Source organism: Scatophagus argus, chromosome 14, assembly GCF_020382885.2.
Source record: "Scatophagus argus isolate fScaArg1 chromosome 14, fScaArg1.pri, whole genome shotgun sequence".
NCBI lineage: Eukaryota > Metazoa > Chordata > Actinopteri > Scatophagidae > Scatophagus > Scatophagus argus.
Window position 1 is genome coordinate 20864847 of NC_058506.1, and position 18466 is coordinate 20883312.

Here is an 18466-nt window from a genome sequence, read left to right on the forward strand (position 1 = left end):
GTTGTCTATCTGAACCAGGTCACAGAGTTTCACTTGAAGTATAAAAACTTTACACAAGAAGAGGCTGAAATAATTAGAATTTATTTCTTTAAGAGAAGTGAAAGCACCATTATACAGTACAGATGAAGAAATTGCATATAATCTCACTGAAAACCACTGAAAATATGAAGATTTAAGAAACCACATAAAGCTAAAGTGATATAAATTAAACACCATATACTAAACAACACAAGGCAAACTGTTTCACAGATTAGCAACTATCTTTTATATTTCTTTTAAAATCAGTAAATAATCTTTGCATTTGGTATTACTGAAGGAAAGCGGTGAGGGTGACAGGTGCACAGATAATATTTCAAAGGTGTCAAGATTACAAATGCCCATAAACAACACTGTTTCCCTGAAATGACAACACCTCATATACATTTTAAATCAGAACTGTCAAGAAATATCTGAACATGCATGTCGCCAGCTTGACAATCCTCTTTAGAAAGAAAGAGACCCTCAACATCCCGCGTAAGAACTCAGTTGTAATAAAGTATAACATGTGAGTCAAGACAGAAAAACAAAGAAAGATCTCCAGTTATCTACTACACAAAGTAAGCTTGTGTCAGAGGAGACGAGACCGCGAGGCCGCCTCGTGGCGACGGCGCCTCGACGCATTTTCACACAAGAGTAAACTTCACTTGGTATCTTAACATTTTATCCTGACAGCTCGCTTCACACAACCCGATTTCAAACATTAACTCCTTTGCATTCACAGCACTCCAACATCTAAAAGAAATGGCCTGCTTTTACTAATTCATTTTTAGCATTTTTTCACCGACAAACAAACACGATATTGTTTCCACTGAACGTGTGCAGTACACATATGGTGAAAGAAAGGCTGGAGCATCTCCCAGCATGCACTGAGCAAAATGTGGAGTGGAGGGCAGCTTCTGCAGTGTCAGTGTGATTTTAAAAACAATCAATGCCAATTTGAGCCAACGGAAAAGCCTGCGAGCCCACATCCTGTGAAACAGCACACACTGACAGTGTCAGGTTTGAGGTAACGGGTGAGGGGCCAGAGCCTGATGCGTGAACCCATTCTAACTGAAATGCAGCGGAAGTGTCCATGACACAGCGCCTGGTGTGAGGTTACCATACAGACTGGGCCTCAATGTTTCTCAGCTGCCTCTGCAGGGAGGGAGAGACGCTCCATTCATGGGCTGGACAGCCAGAAGACCAGCAGTAACCGGAGCGTCAACACTCCTGTTCTCTGTCCCAGACCCAAGCTCACCTCAGACATCTCGTCTTTCCGCCACGGCGTCCTGCCTGAGCTGCGGCCATGTGCTCTACGTTATCCCCGACACACTGCGTTTGTGATTTCAGCTCGGGGGTCATCCTAGGATATCTCACTGCTGTCAAGAGTCATGTGGAAAGACGACGGCGATCTGAGTGGCAGGAGGAAAGATCGGCGTTACTGTCACTGCACACTTGTGTTCCCAGAAAAGAACATTCAAACGAAGCCTCTTCTAACCAGTACGATCGTGACAATATTGATCATATTTAAGTCATTCATCTTGTTTTGCCCGCATAAGTTATTTGCATGCACAAACCCGCCAACACGCAGACAACAAAAGATCATGTGAAGAGTTCAGTGAGCTCAGCTGCAATCGCTGCTGCATGGTTAAGGTTCACTGCTGCTGTCCACTGTGTTGGTCCTTTTGTTTCAGGCACAGTAAGATGTAAGATAAGAATACTCACTGCTGCCCACGGACACACTTCACAGACTGCAGTAAACAGACCGATCTTCTACAAGCAGGAAGTGAACAGAAAAATGGGGCGCGAACATCAGAGCTGCTCATTATGGTGGAGAAAAGCCAACCAAGCATTTTAAAAACACAATCGACAGTGAAACTACAGAACTTATGCACCGGGATTTTTCAAACCTAATTTCCACCTGATCTTGTTTCTTAATTATGCTTTTGTGCCATGATATTTCAACAGATTCAACGGAACCGATTCTACTAAAATAAATAAATAGTGCCATGCATGGTGCTGCAGTCTAACCAGCAGGCAAGTAAGGGGAAGTTTTTCATGCTAAAATCTCAGATCTGATCTGACAAACACTCCAATCATAAAATGGTTTTAGTTTTTACAATCAATGTGCAATTTGTGCATTCAGCTGGTAATTATGGCAGCCGTTTTTTTCTTTCATGGGCCTATTTGCACCACGTCTGGATTTGCATTTTTCATAAATGAGACGTAAACTGCAGTCCTCGCTGGAACAACTTAAGCACAGACGTGTGCGAGTCAAAATACAATCTTTGTGAATGTGGAACTCCTGTGTGCAATACTACTGTATCATTTTGTTCAATATGGTGGACAGCAAACTTGTTTACATTCATGGCTGAAAAATATCACCTTTATTCCCCCAAAAAAAGAAAAGAAAAAAAAAAGGCTTAAGTCAAAGCTTGGTATCCGGTCAGTGTTCATTTTCCAAAATCCCTGTCCCAATCATACAAAACCACTGAGCCTCCCGGCTCAAAGATCTGAGGAACTGCAGCGGCTTTTGACTTTGGGCACCACTAGAATCTCATCCCCATCTCGAATGCTGTAGGAGTGGAGGGCTCGGCAGCCACACTTCAACTCCTCAGGTCCAAAGACGGAACACATCTCCCGGTTGATGTAGAAGAGCCGGATCCCATTGGTGGGCAGCTGCAGCAGAGCTTTAAGTTGTTTCTTCAGGTCTCCCACCGTCTGCTCCAGACGGAGGCTGACGGACTCCACCCGCTCGCCCCAGCGGACGTCCACCAGGGTGCTGCGGGGGCTCAGGTCCACCTCTGCCAGCGGGGCCAGGTGACCATACTTGGATACAAGGATGTGGTACCTGGGAGAAGACAGGACTCACGTCAGATCACTGAAGGGTTTTGCTTTTTTTGTTTGGGGAGGTTGGTGATGGTCAGGACATCAGTTATTGGTGCTAATGAGCCACGATAAGCCGTCAGAATGTGGGTACCTGTAGCTCGGCTAACAGGTCTACGGCGAAAGGCTCACGGTGTGTGTTTCCGTCGTGGAGTGTTGTAGCTCTGCTGTTTGATACGGTTAGTCAGCCCTAAATATTTTCTTTCCACCACGCAGACGAAAACGTGCATCTGCTCACGTTCATGAAAGGGCAGGATGCAAGCAATCAGTGGCGTCATTCTCAGCCTAGCTGCAATGTTAGCTAGTAGATGCTCAGTCCTTCCGATACAGAAAGAATTTATTTTCCTACATTAAACTCCTCGCAACCAGATTTGTGGATTATGTTGAGTAACGTCATTTGTTTCGTTTTTGGTTGGAGACCCTTAGTGGCAGAAAATAAATACTGAACTGTTAACACACAGGAAAACTCTCCGGAATAAAGCAAATGGAGAATGACCTCTGTGAGAACATATTCAAAAGGACGTGACAAAACGATGCATCTCATCATGGCATTTCATCATGAAATGCTTCCCACATAAGACTGTAGTGCGTTTTGATTCATCTGGCCCTTCTCATCCACATGTACCCTGTGGCGTTTTTCTAAGCCACTAATGTAATGCAGGGGGGACTGAGATGTACCAGCGACCCCCGTCTGGACTCACTCAACCCCAGGAGGCTGCAGTTATGCAACCTCTTATTCTTTCTGGTCTTTCTGGGGGAGTGCAGGCCTGTAACAGTGAATGGAAGAGCTACACGTTTTGTCTCCAAAGAACAAGCAGAGGCAAAATCAACGTCTATTAAAAAACTTTTTCTTTCCATCAGTTATTATTGCAGCTTCTGTTTTTAAATCTGCCAACTTCTCCACCTCAGCCTAAAATGTTTCCTGCTACACTTCAGCTTTTTCCCTCAAAATGCTGCCATTTTCACTCGGGTTGTTTTCAAAGCAAATTAAAAATGACGGTAAAAAGAATAGAAAGAATAGAAACTTGGCTTGTGTGTTTTTGAGAGGCAGAGACACACTGAGTTCTCTGCCTCTTGCCTGCCGTGAGAAAGCGCTCAGCCATCTCAGGGGAATGCGTGTTCGAGATAAGGACCCAGGAACGATTAAATAAAATCCAGGAGAAAAGGCCTGCGCTTTCAAAGCTACTGTAACAGCTGGGCCAATCAAAGCAATTTCCCTTCCCTCCCCAAAACTCCCCCCACAAAGCCAATCCCCTGGCCTGGGGTTTCTGGCCAAAACTTGTGGTCCACCCTGGGAATTCTCCTCTAAGGCCACAGTGCACAAAGTGCCATTCTAAGAGAAGCCATTTAGCTAAAAGGCTTCATTTAGGGTGGTAAGCATGGTATTATGGGGCAAATAATGCTGCAGGTGATAACAAGTCAGCATTCCAATTGTCTTTTCCAGCATTCTTCGATAATGGACAGTAAAGTAGCAGCAGGAACAGATTTTAGCTGACTTTTCTTTTGGCGTTTCCATCTACCTCATTATCTCTTTTCTCCGTATTGAAAGATGACCTGCTTAAAAAGTTAAAATGTTGATTTCCCTTCCCAGAGCGGTCCAGCTCCAGGTCCAGTCCCCCTTCAGTCCCTCTCAACTCAATCTACTGGGTACTTGAACACTCAGATTTCTCTTTCAGTCCAGACCTCTTTTTACCTTGCAACTAATCCTTCCTGTCCGGGCAACACATTTCTCTCTTTATATTTCTGTTTCCTAGTCCCACAAACCCTTTCCTGGGTTACCCACAATTCTCTGTATCTCTCCTTTCTTTTCTTTTCTTTTTTTTTAAATTATTGACGTATATCAGTGCCTATCAGTCTGATTGATGGTGTGAGCTGTGTTTATGATTACTTAAACCAGGGCCATGTCGGACGTGTTCACCTGAGAGGCTGTGACCTGCAGAGCTCTGATCTTGCGGGGTAGCAAGGCCACAGCCCCATCCGAAAGGAAAGGGGATAGCGGTGTGTTCACTGCTTACTGAGCGTGTCCGACACCCCCATAACACCCACATGAAGTCCTGGTGTTCGCTAACCTCGGACCTACACTGAGAACCTGGCTCCAGATCAAGACCACGAACACAGTGTTTGAAAACAGGAAGGAAAGAATTGGAAACATGACGGCTGCTGTGGACACAATTACCAAATTCCTAATGGATCTTCACACGTTTTCTTTGGCATAATCAGCAAGACAATTAATTAGCCAGAAGAGTTACTGACATCAGAAATCAAAACAATCTCTCAGCTGAAGAGCTGAGGTTGGCAGAGAAGGTGTTTATTAAAAAAAAAAAAAAAAAAAATCTACGTCTACCTTGTGGATCACTTTCCCAATCAGAGAATTCCCAGCACAAAGGACTCATTGAGCAGGGAGAGACTGGTGGCATTGTCTCCCAAAGGTTAGTTCCCCCAGTCAGGGACTACACCTTCTTTCACAAAACCTTCTCCAACATTCTGCTGAGGTTAAGTGGAATGCAGTCGGTGAAGAGCCTGCGCAATTATTCAACCGCCGTCAGCCCCTGAGGACGGCTTTCCAAAATGATATTTCCACATACTGTAAGCGTGCTGAGGACAATGAGCAAGTTGTCACAGGTGTTCACACAGGTACAAGTCACTGAAGTGGCAGCATGTGACACCTGATGCGACATGCTCAGGCTACTGACTGACGCAGGATTGAAGTTTTGATGAAGGTGTTGGTTTCTCATCTTTAGGCTCTTCCAGAAATCAATGAGTATGGTGGAAAAGCTTATTTTGGAACTGGTTTGGAACTCAGAAGTGGTTCTTGATACCCAACCAGGTGATCGGTACTAAACATCCACAAAAACATCCATCATTCGAGGCAGCCTGATTCAAAATAAGGACTGAAGAGGATAATACATGCATACTGCATGTCTGAGTACCTCTGAGGAAGCTCCTGCTCTGGCCAGTCCTGGTAGTACCTGATGAAGAACCTCTCAGCATCCTCTCTCTCTCCATGAGACACTGCACCCCCATTCAACACCACGACGGACGGCAGCCTGCAGGAACAGGTTAGACGGTAAATAAGTTTAAAAATGTGCATGCGTGTAAAAGCTGAGGGTTTGATGAGCGTGTGCATGTAAGATCAAACTCACTGAGCTAAAACGAGGCTACGTCTCTCGTGGGTGGTGTAAGGCTGCAATAAAGGGATCCCCTTTGCTTTGACTTCCTCCAGCTTAGGGAGGAAATTCAGCCTTTCAATGTCCTCCCATTTACTAAGCCCTGAAAAACACACCACCACAGAGCTTTAGGGCCAGGGTGAATATTGTTTACACACACGGGACGGTGAAAACAGCCTTCATTAGCCGTCTCACACCTGAGTTGTTGAGGTTGATGCTGCGCAGGTTGGGGAAGAGGCGCTGCAGCGTTTCCTGAGTGTCACCCACAGAGTCCAGACTATTATTGGCCAGCACCAGTGTGCTCAGGCTCGGGTACATCATCCCAAACTTCCTCACTTCCGCCCATTCATGCAGCTGGTTGTCTGCGATCTGCAGCAGGCGTAGAGATGGACAGACGGCGTGGGACTCTGACACGGTGCTGTAGTCGTTCAGGCACAGGAAAAGCTCCTCCAGCCTGGATGATGAGGTCCATCGGTTTGACACACAGAAAAACACACATGGAAAAACATTTTTCAGGCCAAACTTGCTTAGGATGCTGTTGTTCTACAGACCAGAACCAACATCGCACATCTTTCTCTCAGTACTGACGTTTGTGGCCTCAAGCCCACGAGCTTCTGCTGAAAATATCCATCTTTAAAAACAGGTATTTTCCGAAGCAGGTTTGACTCAAAAACCCAATGATTTTCAGAGAACCACACAGCTCTATGGCACACGGGGCTGGTCTGTTAATTGGATTTGTGGACAGTAAGAAATATGAAAAATATGAAAATATAAACCTGCTTAGCGTCAAGAAGTATTTGGCACATGGTCACTGATAAAGTACTGCAGTACTGTTTAGAAGCCAGGAAAAACACCTGCTGTACACGCTGTTCTTCCCTGCCTTCACAACACTTCACCTACTCTGGCATATGCTGTGTGAGCGTGTGCACGGTGTTCCAGCTGACGTGCGTGTTAATGAGGACCAGTTCTCGGACCCTGGAGAAAACGTCAGCCATGCTGGGCTCCAGCTCGACGCCGCCCAGGGGGTTGGTGCTCAGATTGAGGAAGTTCAGGCGGGGGACGTTGGAGACAATGGTGCAGATCTGGCAACCCACAAGCATTAACAACAGAGAGAACATTAAATATATATAATATTTATTTCTAGCAATACTAATGCATGCATCTATGCATCTGTGTGATACATACTGTACTTTTTTCTTGCCTAGATTCATTTTAAAGCTTTATTTACTAGTTTCAGAGTAAGATTATTAATACAAAACATGATCTAAAAAACTACTAATTTATTATGCATTTAAGACTAATCTCCCTTGCAGTATAGAGGGTAATTAAGATAAGCCGCACAGTAACAATGCTGTTCTACAATATAAATGACAGAAATGGGGCAGTCTGCCTAATGACTACTTTTACTTTTGATAATTTTACTACTTCTGTACTTTTACTGCAGTAAACTTCAGCATGCAGAGCTTTTAAAGTAAGTCTATGCTGCGGTACTGCTACATTTACTTTTACTTAGTAAAAGTACTTGTTCCTCCACAGGATGCAGGCAAAACTTGTTGTAAAAAGTCTTCTCAGCTGCAAACTTCCTGCTCGAAGCCTGTGAGACATTCTACCTTCAGCTTTCTTCAGCGCCTTGTCTCGTCTTTGACGGACACTCACCTCGACCCAGTCACTGAGCTGATTGTGGGACAAGTCCAGCTCCACCACATGGCCACAGAAGGCTGCGATGTCTGAACTGTCGCCGGCTTTAGTCATTCCACTGTGATCCAGAACGAGTGTGCTGGGCAAGAACAGGCGATCTGCACACAAGCAAACAGGCTTTTCATCCTCTGCAATGAACAACTACAAAGACGTGGTGCTACACATCTCACATGAGCAGTCATCATCATCGTCGTCGTCGTCTCTCACCTTTGACGGGGGAACCTGGCGGGCTGGACAGAACCACTACCCCCTGGCCGTAGGGGAAATTCTCTGGGTTGTACTTCTCACTGATGACTTGGACGAATGTGCGCGCCTCCTCTTCATCGGACGACGACTCCATGGTTCCAGCCCTGAGTGGGCATCCGAAGCACAGACCATGAAACAGAGGGTGGAAACAACACAACCAGCTTTATAATTCGATCGACTAACCCCGGCAACAGGTATGACAGGCCCTGTGACGAGACCCGAACCGACTCTTCCGCTTCCTGTCTGTGGGACCCATCCATCCATTTTCTATACTGCTTATCCATCAGTGTCATGAGGGGAGCTGGAGCCTATCCCAGCTGACCACGGGCGAGAGGCGGGGTACGCCCTGGACTGGTTGCCAGTCAATCGCAGGGCCAACACACAAAGACAAACAACCACACACTCTCACACTCACACCTAGGGGCAATTTAGAGTAGCCAATTAACCTAACGTGCATGTTTTGGAGTACCCAGAGAAAAAACCACTGCACCACCATGCCGCCTGTCTGTGGGACCTCCAACTAAAATGCTTCTATTAAAGTTTTTAAAAATAGACCCTGAGTGTTTAGTTTCATAGTTAAGGTTCAGTAAAACACCTTAGCACTGTAGTAAACATGACAGAAACGGAAAATTTCGAAATGTGTTGGGGTTTACTTTAAGCTGTGAATTTTGTGTTCTTGTGAGTATTTAAAAAGGCACCAGGAAGGACACGTGACATCAACTCAAAATGAACTACAGTGTATGTGTGTGTGTGTGTGTGTGTGTGTGTGTGGCTTACTGATGTGTGATATTTTTGCTGCTCAACAGCATAAACTAAAACAAGCCCCGACAATGAACCTGCCGAGAGTTTCACTGAAGCTTTTTACTGTACGTCGTCAGGAAGTCATTTTCCCCAAACAATCCTCAAAGTCACGAGCACTTTCAAAGGCTTTTATACAAGCAACAAATAAAAACTCATTAGAAGCACTTTTCTGGCGTGGGGGACAACAAAAGCAGCAGGAGCACGAAGACTTTGTGTATTTACCAGGGAGGTAACGCAGGTGAACACTTTGACACAGCACACAAAGAGCAGCAGGTCAATCAGTGTCAAAACCGCCTAAAAAACCAAAGGATATTAAAGGCCTTCAGAGCAAAGAAACGAGTGAGTGAACAAAACAGATCGAGTCACTTTATGTGCACGCGTCCTTGTGTGTTTGTGCAGCACATTTTTACTCGTTGGTCCTGTTGGCTGAAACTTGCTGAAACTTGAAACTCGCTGGCAGACATTTTCCTTCAGCGTTCGGCGTTTCTCTGTGCACGCGCTGCACAAAAACGCCTAAAAATAACCCATCAACATCACAGAAAAACCTACAGGACACCGAGGCAGAAACGTGAGAGGCAGCGCAGCACTGACACGAGCAGGTGCAGCGTCGACACCACAGACTGCCGAGCCACCTGCTCCGCTCTTCCTGCCTGCTGCTGAAATAATCAAACATTTAACACAACAATTAACTGCAAATAATTCTGATCACTGATTAGTCTTTTCAGCAAAAACACCCAGATGTGACTTTTCCAAAGCGTGACTTTGCTGCTTCTCTCTCTCATTTTGTGTCTGTGTGGCGTTAACATGTCGGCTCGGACTCTGCGGTGTTATAAGAGCGTTTTAATGTACTTGTGGACATTTTGTGAACAAAACAAGAAAGTCGCAGCACCAACCGTGCAGTTGACACACATAAACAGTGAAAATAAAAACCCTTTGGACTTTGAAAGCCAACGGCCGACGGCTGACTGCCGGCCTGGCAATCATTTGCGAAACTTACTGCTGCAGAGATGGCAGCAGCAGCAGTGGAGGCGACGTCAGCAAAAGCAGCAGTAATGAAGGTGTGAGCAGAGCAGCAGCATCTCGTTCACGCCTGCTGATGCAGCGTGCCAAAAACCAAAGCAATTTTCCCCGCTTGAACGCATGTTAGTCAGTCAGTACACAAAGATGCTTTTGATATCTCTGACAGTATGATTTTGCCATGACAACATCCGTATCAGGACACACAATCAGGACCTTGTGTGGACACACACAGCACCCAGTGGTCAGGACTCGCCGTCCCGCTTGAACCCTGATCAGTCCTATCAGTTTCAGACAAACGGGGTCTGATCATCTGAACCTCAGCCCACCTGAGATGGAGTGTTTGCATCGAGACTGCGTCTGATGTTTCTGTCATAGACGGTTTCTTGTTTCACAGATCATCCAATTCATACGTCTGTTGTCACGGAGACCAAAGGGAAGACTGTTTCCACCAACACATCAGATCACACGTCTGCCCGCATGCTGAGGGAAAATGTTGCTGAGAACTTTGATGAAACAAGAAGAGGAGCGTCTAGAAAAGAAGTTTGGGAACTGCAGAGCACTCATTTATATGCATGCAAATATAAAAATGTCTTTGTGGCACATGAACGGAAGGAAAACAGGCTTTGCTAAACATCAAAGGGAGTGAAACGTGCATTATAAGGCTCACAAAAGGAAGGTAGAGCGACAGCTGGGCTCCTGGCAGGGTCGAGAAAACAACCGAGTCCAGTCCAGCACAAAGCACCGACAACAACTCGTCTCAAAGAGGCCTGATGAGCAGATGTCACACTGAGGTTATACTGTCGGCTAAAGAGAGAAACACACCCATTTCAAACCGTGCCATGCTGCCTTTGTCGGGCCATCGGTTACAGTTCCTGAGCGTTTTCATTTGCATGTTTGAAAACTAACATTAGGCTACTCACCACTGCCCTCCGCTGTGCCGTTTAACGCAGTGGCAACCACACCAGCCTCATTCAAAGTTTGGCCGTTTTACAGAAAGCAACAAACAACTTTAATTGATGTTTTAATGCCGAACTGATTGGCGACCGACAACGATTAATAAAAGATCAAAAGTATTAGTGTACCTGTTATATTCATATGCAAATACGCAAAGCAACACTGAACTTGCAGTTTTTTGAACCGGGTTGGGCGAAGCCTTCTCGGAGCCAGTGAGAGCGCAGGGCACGTTTGGGGGGGCTGCCTGTGACCGAGGCCTGCTGCTTAACGGCGCTCCTGCAGGATTCGGCTGCACAATAACAAACTGAAATCGACATGTCCGCAGCGGCGGGGGGGACATTTCTTCAGTTCAGCCACACACGTCTACGACAGCAGTGTCGAAAAAAGTGCGTGACATGTTTGGAGTACGAGGCTGTGCTGCACCGCAACTATAACGTTACCTTTATTGACAAAATGAATATTTCGGAGGCTGACGGCACCGGGCCGCCGTCCTCACCGCCAAAGCCGACGCCACATGTCACCAGTCGGGCTGAATTTTGCAGCCGATGCGGTTTATTTTGAGACTGATTGCACTCACCGTCCCCGGATCCCCCTCAGTGTTGTGTTTGTTTTTATTGTACTTCGGTTAGTTGACAGTTTAAGACACGCCCACTGCACCGGAAATTACGTAGTTTGAACTGCTTGTATTTTTCTATATTCTTTGTGAAACGCAGCACGCTGCAAGGAGAGGAATAGAAAAACGTCAAATAATAACACACTCAAGTCACACGCGTGTTAAATACATTTAAACGTGAAAAGTGAACGGAGGTGCGCTGGACTTAAACGTGCACGAGAACCTACCTGCGTGTTTTGATTTTGATTCTTGGTGACGCAATTTCAGCTTGGCTCGTTTTACTGTTATCTCCCTAAATGTATAAATATGTTATTAAAGTCAGATAATAAAAGAAATATGCATGAAGTAAGACGGTTAGAGAGCTGAACTGGCAAACAAAACCAAAACAATAACCCGTTTAAAAAATGCCAATAAAGAAACGAACCTTACACTGAAGACATTTTTGCAATGGGAACTAAATTAACTCCTCATATACACAAACATGTGCGGTGTGAGTCTAACTGGTATTTAATCATTTGCTCCAGCCTTTCCTTAACGTAAAATGCTAAACAGAAAATGTTTTCCCAGCAGCTTTCGTGGCATGAAAACAAACCTGCCATTTGCTGCCAGCAGATGGCAGCAGCGCCACAGGTTGTACAGCCAACAGGTTGAGCCCGACCTCCTCTTCTCCTGCGGTGGGATTAGACATAAATCATATAAATCATATATATCATATCATGTTGTGTCTTAAGCAGACCACCTGCAGACCACATGCTTCTCGCTGACTTGTTTTAATAAACATATTGCTCCTCTCAGTTCCTGCGTGTTTTCTTTTACCGTCTTCTGACTGAGTTGAACTCTTTGGTGAAAATCAAATAAAACCAACAAAGCATCTCAGATTTCTCTGATCAAAACTCAACACGTCTGCTGTTTAAACTGAAGTTGTTGTGGTTACCTGAAAAATCGCCACACAAGAAGGCAATTGACTATTTGTACACACCACAAGGGTGTCCTGGGATGGAGCAAAAGGTGGAATCTCATCCCTCTAATGAGAGCACATAAGAGATCTTTTAGCATAATGCATTTCAGTAGAAAACCGCCACCGACTTCAGCTTCAAAATGTCGACGGAGTTTGTGAACTTGTACGTCAACAGATTTTTGATTTTGTACCTTGGACCTTTTTCCACAGCAGAACATGTGGACTCGTAGGAAAAGCACAGGTGTTACTGACAGCATTATGACAGCGTGTCCCACCAGGCCGTGACACTGCGACCCTGGAAACGAAGCAGCTCAATGCAGTTCGGCCACTATGACATTTATCTTTAATTATTTACACCTGCGAGCTCATGACTGGTCAAAATGCCTTCAGTGAAAACAGCCTACGTTCTGATATGGGAGTTCTGATAGAGAGTCCATTGCATGTGAGGGCTCCAGAGAGCCCAGCGGTGTCTCTCAGGATGGTACCAAGACAAAGAGAAGCAAGAGGAAGGGCAGCCATGACAGACAGGAACCCGGCGAGAGGAGGAGGGTCAGCAGCCACGGCTCTGCACGGGGTCAGAGGTCACGGAAGAAACTCTCGCAGGGCATCAGTCGCAGCAACGTGGATGTTACCTGTGCTACGACAGCACTGCTAGCATGGATAAAACTGAGAGAAAGCAACAACCACAAAGGATTTTAGGTCAACAGTTCAGGTTCAGGAAGTGACAGCACAACTCAGGGCTCAAATAATGCAGCCCTGCCACACAGCCAATGGATTCACGAGGAGATCCAAAAGGTTCGTCTGGCAGCGAGAGAACTTCATGTTCACGCAGAGTCATCAGGAGGCTCGAGGTTCAGGGAGGCTACAGTCACTGCTTGGCACATGACTTACAGAGCGCACCACTGTTTTCTGTAAGCCATAAAAAGGAAATGATGTCACTAAACATCCTGGGAGGACTCTCATAACTGACCTGAGGACAGCTGCAATTAGGCTAATCCTCATGTTGTTGTTTCAGCGCTGGGATTAATTTGTGAGTGTTATGTATGTGCACACGTGAAAACAGCACAGGGTTCACACCGGTTGAGTTTACCCTCAGTCAACAATCTAAACAAAAGGTACGACGGATGGCGTGTGAATCGGGAGCAGTAATCAGTCCAGAAAGAGCGAGGAGGATGAGAAGGGACGAGAGGGCGTGCTCGAACACTCTGCTAATCCAGAATGATCCTGTGAGTCAGCCTTAGTCCTGGCCAGAGCCACATTAATCTACGAGCACCTCGCCGTCTGGGGGTCGGCGGGGATATAAACACAGGCAGAGCGGCCCGAAACCAGCTTCTGGATCTTTTACAAAAGCCAAAACTTAAATTTCAGCTTCTGCTCCTCCTGGATTTTTCATTTTAGCGGAACACATGGCGCTCCTGAGGTCAGGCTGGCTGTGGAGACAGAGTGAGTAGATACAGGACTTCAAGACTTCAAGGGGTCAGTTACAGCTTTAGCTGATGTGTTAAGGAGCACAAAGTCAAGATCTGATTTATTTAAACTAATGCTGGCCACAATTATCATTATAAATTATTCTTTTTAAAAAATGATCAAATGAAAATTCCTAAAATTTGGATTTATTGAGAATCAAAATCAGCATCATTTGCAGCTTGAACTGGCAGAAAACTTTGAGTAGCCACTGAAATCAAAAGATTTCATTTCATACAACACGACAAGAAAGATTTTTTCTAATTCTTCAAGAAGATATTCATACGTTTGATGTCAAAACTCTCCTTTGATTCCAAGTTTACTGGACTTTATTGTCAAGCCTAAACATTATGGACGAAAACTGAAATGAACGACTGCCTTTCTGGCAGGCCGCACTTCAGAGGAGCTGCTGGGTTGATGTTACATGAATCCCTTTTTCCAAAGTCTAAAACACAACTAAGTAGAGACGACAGACGGGCATCTTGACTGATGCAGAAAACAAATATTTGATCTTTTGGAGAACACAGAATCATCTCTTCCACCAGCTGTGTTTTTGAGGCTTATACTGATATTTTTATACCAAAGAAATTCTCACCTGAAGTTCATCGCTTGGTATAAAGTCAGATGTGTTTGTGTCTTACGGAGACCAACATTACTGAACTTCAGGTACACAGGATACTTCCCAGAAAGTGAAACCTGAACCTGTTATGAAACTGCAACCTTTGAAACTTATAATCCCATTAATTGTCCCTGGACATGTCTTAAAGTGGCTTATCCACAGGAGTCAATGGAGACGAAAACGGATCACATCCGAGAAAGAAACACGAAATCTGAACTGATGACTGACTTGCATTCGGGTCATTGATCTGACACTGACTCAGCAATTACTTTAATCGACCTTCAGTTTGAGATCTTACTGCACAGACAAACACTGATGGTAAACTGCCACACGTGTGTCTCTTCCACAGCTTCCGTCCTAAAACGTTGGAAGTTAAACTGGTGCGACCTTTGGATAGACGGGAGTCTTTGCTTCTACAAGACTGACAGCAGGCGAGAGCTGGAGCACCGCGTCAGCCTCAAGATAGCCTGCGTGGATGTGAGATCTGGTCTGGAATGTGGAGGTAAATCACGGCGCCATTTCACCATGTGTCCGAACGCCCCAACGTAATCGCCGGAGTGTTAGATGTTGGCACAGCACGTTTCTGCAAAGCACATGCATTCATTGCATTCCTTTACATTTCAACGCCGTACGTAAGGTCTGGTTGGCTTTAGGCATAAAAAACCCCGCCCTCATTGCCTTAAAATACCTGGTTTTTCCTTCCACTATACAAAAAAGAATCCAACATATCTTGGATATGGGAGCTGCCATCTTGCACTGGTGACATCATTTGGAGCCAGAGTCTGGACAGTAGTGATTTGGTACCTGAGGCCTCGTCCATCCAGCCATCTGACTCCATCACTGCTGTGACTATAGTCCTGATGGTATTAAATAAAGGGGGTGTAATGAGTCACAACGAGACTGAAGCCGTTCTGAGGGATTTCAGTGACTCCAACAGTATTCATACTGACAAACGAGCATGCAAACAGACTACTACATAACATCAATGGGAAAGCATGAAAGGTTGCTTAGTTTATTTTTGTAAACCTTCAAGCTGAACATCCATTTGTTGAAATGACTGTGTCTTAGTTTAATCACATAAATGTCAACATAAAGCTTCTGTCGTTCCATGAGGTTTTGATTGACAGAACGCTGATGAAATTCTGCTCGAACTTTGGGCGAATTAACTTTTCTTCAACTGGTCTGCGGCCTGCAGGTATGACTCCCCCAGAGAATAATCCCAGGGAGAACCGCGTCATGGTTGTGCTCAAAGATGGCTCAACAGTCAACCTGTGTGCCAACAGTGAGGATGAATCCATGTAAGTACCCTCACTTCCTGTCCCGGTCTCTCAGCCTCGCTTTACGACCATCCATCAGTTCTTCACTTCTTCTTGTTCATGTCTTTGTCAGAGCGTGGAAACTGACTCTGCTAGAGACCAGGAGGAACCCGGTGAGTGATCTGTGACACCACCTTTTCACTCTCTTTTAACTCCCACCGCAGAGTTAAAAGAGGTGTTTTCTGTCTTTAGGTGTTCACATACGACCCGTACGACGACGCGTACCAAGCAGTCCCCATCAACAGCTACCAGACGGTCTACATCACGCCTGGAGCAGGACCGGGTATGTCAACACAAAACCAGTCCTAAGCTTTTGACTTTGCTAACTGACTATTTAAAATCCAGATATTTAGAAACATTTGTGCTGAGTGCTTTAATTTAGTTTTGCATGTAGGATTTTCACTTTCAGAGTAGCAGATATTTACATTGTGGTATTTTTACTTTTAGTAGGCCGAGTCAAGTGAACTGCTGCTTCCACAGCAAACAAGATTTGGCTCGTTCAACAACAAGAAACTTTGCTTGTTTTTACAAGATTCGTTTGAGGTTGTACAAAGATATTTTTCATAATGAAATTCACAAAATTGTTAGATGGGCTACCAAATCGATCATTTTCTATAAGAAACATTTTTTTAAATGAAGACACATAATTTTATCTTGATTGACTGAGAAACGTCTGACTTACTTCATGATATGAACACAGCGGCGGCTGCGGCCAACAAACGGACATGCGCACAGGCCTGCCTGAAGTCCCGGGCTGAGCGAGCCGAGTCCCACAGCTTCCGGTGACGAACGTGATGAAGAGTCGGTGGACCGCAGTAGAAATTTGAGACTTTGGTTTAATTCTCTTCCTCTTTTGACCTCCTCGTCCACAGTCTGCCATGTCTCTCTCCCTTTGGCTAGTCTTACCTGCACGCACCTGGCCGGGCTTAAACTCTGGAGCGTTTGATTTGTGTTTCTTGGCGTGCTCACCGGGCGGTGCATCAGATATTGATAAAGTAAAATAAACTTTTTTTTTTTTCTTTTTTTTTTGACCCGCGCATAGTTACTGTAGGAGCCAAATGCAATGTTATGGGGAAGCATGGTGACTTTGTATTTGCTGTGGGTACCACAGGGGGCGCTGTGGTCATTCAGGCCATAAAAGGGTATATATGTAATGTTCCCATTACATTTGGGTCCATCAGGTGTTGTGTGACCCCGGAAGGGCAAACGGTTTTTGACCACTAGGGTGTTGTAGGTGTTGTATGTTGGGAGGATGAATGGACACATTTTTGTTGCTCCGAGAACAAACCTTGTATGATGGAACAGTCAATGGAGACGCGTGGACTCATTCCTGATCTAGAAAGAAAATTTGGACAACTTCAGCTACGTCAGATAGGTCGCTCCGGGGTCAAACCCCTCAGTAGCTTGTAGTAGGCTAAGCTCCTATAACAATTACAGTTCTTATAGTAACATTAGTAATGTGTGTAAAACCAAGTATTAATTTGTGTGTATTTTAATGTTTTTTCTTTTACTTGAGTTCATATGGAAACAGGTGGTTAACCTACACCTTGTCCGAACGAGCAGCAGTAGTTCTTGTAGCCCCACATCTCAGTGCTTTGACAACCGATGGTGACGATGGTGAAAATATCCATCACAACAAGCGTCTGATGCTGATTCGGTGCTGACAACCCTGAGCTCCTTCGTTTCTACTCTTTGGCCAGCACAGATTGACAGGTTGACCGCCAACAGGTTGACCACCCACATTAACTGTCCTCCCTCTGGTGTCCTCGTGTCTCTCAGGGACCCACCAGGTGGTTGTTCAGAGGGACCCATTTGACGGAGTGGTGGAGACGGTAGCACTGGGATTGCTGGCAGGAATGGCAGCAGGAACAGCCATGCGATCCTTCCTCTGGATGCCCCTCTTCTTCTGCTGAGGCGACATGACAAGCCTACACACCGCCTGTCTGTGTGTCTGTCAGCTCCCACGGACCGTGAACCTGACATCAGCATGTGTAGAAAGGCTCTGTCCCTCCCACAAACCCTCACCTTTTCTATCACGTCTCTTCAAATCTGCTGTGACAAACAGCCAAACTTCTGCTTGTTCAGTTTTTGTCTTGTGTGCACTTTTGCATATCAGACTCAAGAAGCTGAAAAGGATTCTTCGTAACTGTGTGTTCTTCATACTGAATCTACCAACAGGAAGTCAGTTTTGTATGTGAATCTTATTTTATCTGCTGCCTGAATTTTACACTTTACAAGCTTAATACACATGTAGCCTGTACTAGGAACTAAACTGAAGTATTAAAATATAATTAGTAATGGTGATTTCAAATCTTTTTTGACTGCATACAACAAGCAAATCCTTAATGGGTTTTTCTGTAGTTTGATAAAGCACGTTGATGAATTAGCTTTCAGCCACTTTGCGAGGTCTTCGGCAGTGGATGGAGTTCGCCGAGTTGTTACAGAGATGGATCTCTTGACACCAGTTCTGAGCCTTAGCTTCTTCTTCATCCGCTCATAAGGCTGAAAGCTCGGGCAGAGGAGAGTAAACTGACCCTGAGCTGTGATCGTTCGGCAGCGTCAAGAATGAACTTTTAATTGTAAACACAGACGAATGGCCGCAAAAAAACGGTTTGGATGAACTGAGCCGTCAACAGATCCACATCCACTTGCTTCATTCACTGGTGTCGAAAAAATTGAGTTTGAAAAGTCTGGAAAAAGCCAGTA

The 18466-nt window shown here is 45.2% G+C and overlaps 2 protein-coding genes across 5 annotated transcripts; one reads left to right on the forward strand and one right to left on the reverse strand.

The window, feature by feature from the left end:
• Positions 1-65: 65 nt before the first annotated feature.
• On the reverse strand, positions 66-16710 carry LOC124070168 (tubulin-specific chaperone cofactor E-like protein). Of its 4 annotated transcripts, none has more exons than XM_046409766.1 (8): positions 16443-16710; positions 7977-8119; positions 7728-7867; positions 6972-7153; positions 6269-6525; positions 6048-6174; positions 5835-5951; positions 66-2869 (listed from the first exon to the last, which is right to left on the reverse strand). In XM_046409766.1, exons 1-8 carry the CDS (start codon positions 16445-16447, stop codon positions 2524-2526), a joined length of 1317 nt encoding a protein of 438 aa, XP_046265722.1. In that variant the 5' UTR covers positions 16448-16710; the 3' UTR covers positions 66-2523. The 4 variants fall into 4 exon arrangements, with proteins under 4 accessions (XP_046265722.1, XP_046265724.1, XP_046265725.1 ...); XM_046409768.1 differs by lacking the exon at positions 16443-16710 and adding an exon at positions 11368-11471; XM_046409769.1 differs by lacking the exon at positions 16443-16710 and adding an exon at positions 11231-11368.
• On the forward strand, positions 12162-18434 carry plekhb1 (pleckstrin homology domain containing B1). The gene is made up of 6 exons (XM_046409772.1): positions 12162-13804; positions 14794-14946; positions 15640-15742; positions 15834-15873; positions 15953-16043; positions 17540-18434. The coding sequence occupies exons 1-6, from the start codon at positions 13768-13770 to the stop codon at positions 17671-17673; spliced, it is 558 nt and encodes a 185-aa protein (XP_046265728.1). The 5' UTR covers positions 12162-13767; the 3' UTR covers positions 17674-18434.
• Positions 18435-18466: the final 32 nt, after the last annotated feature.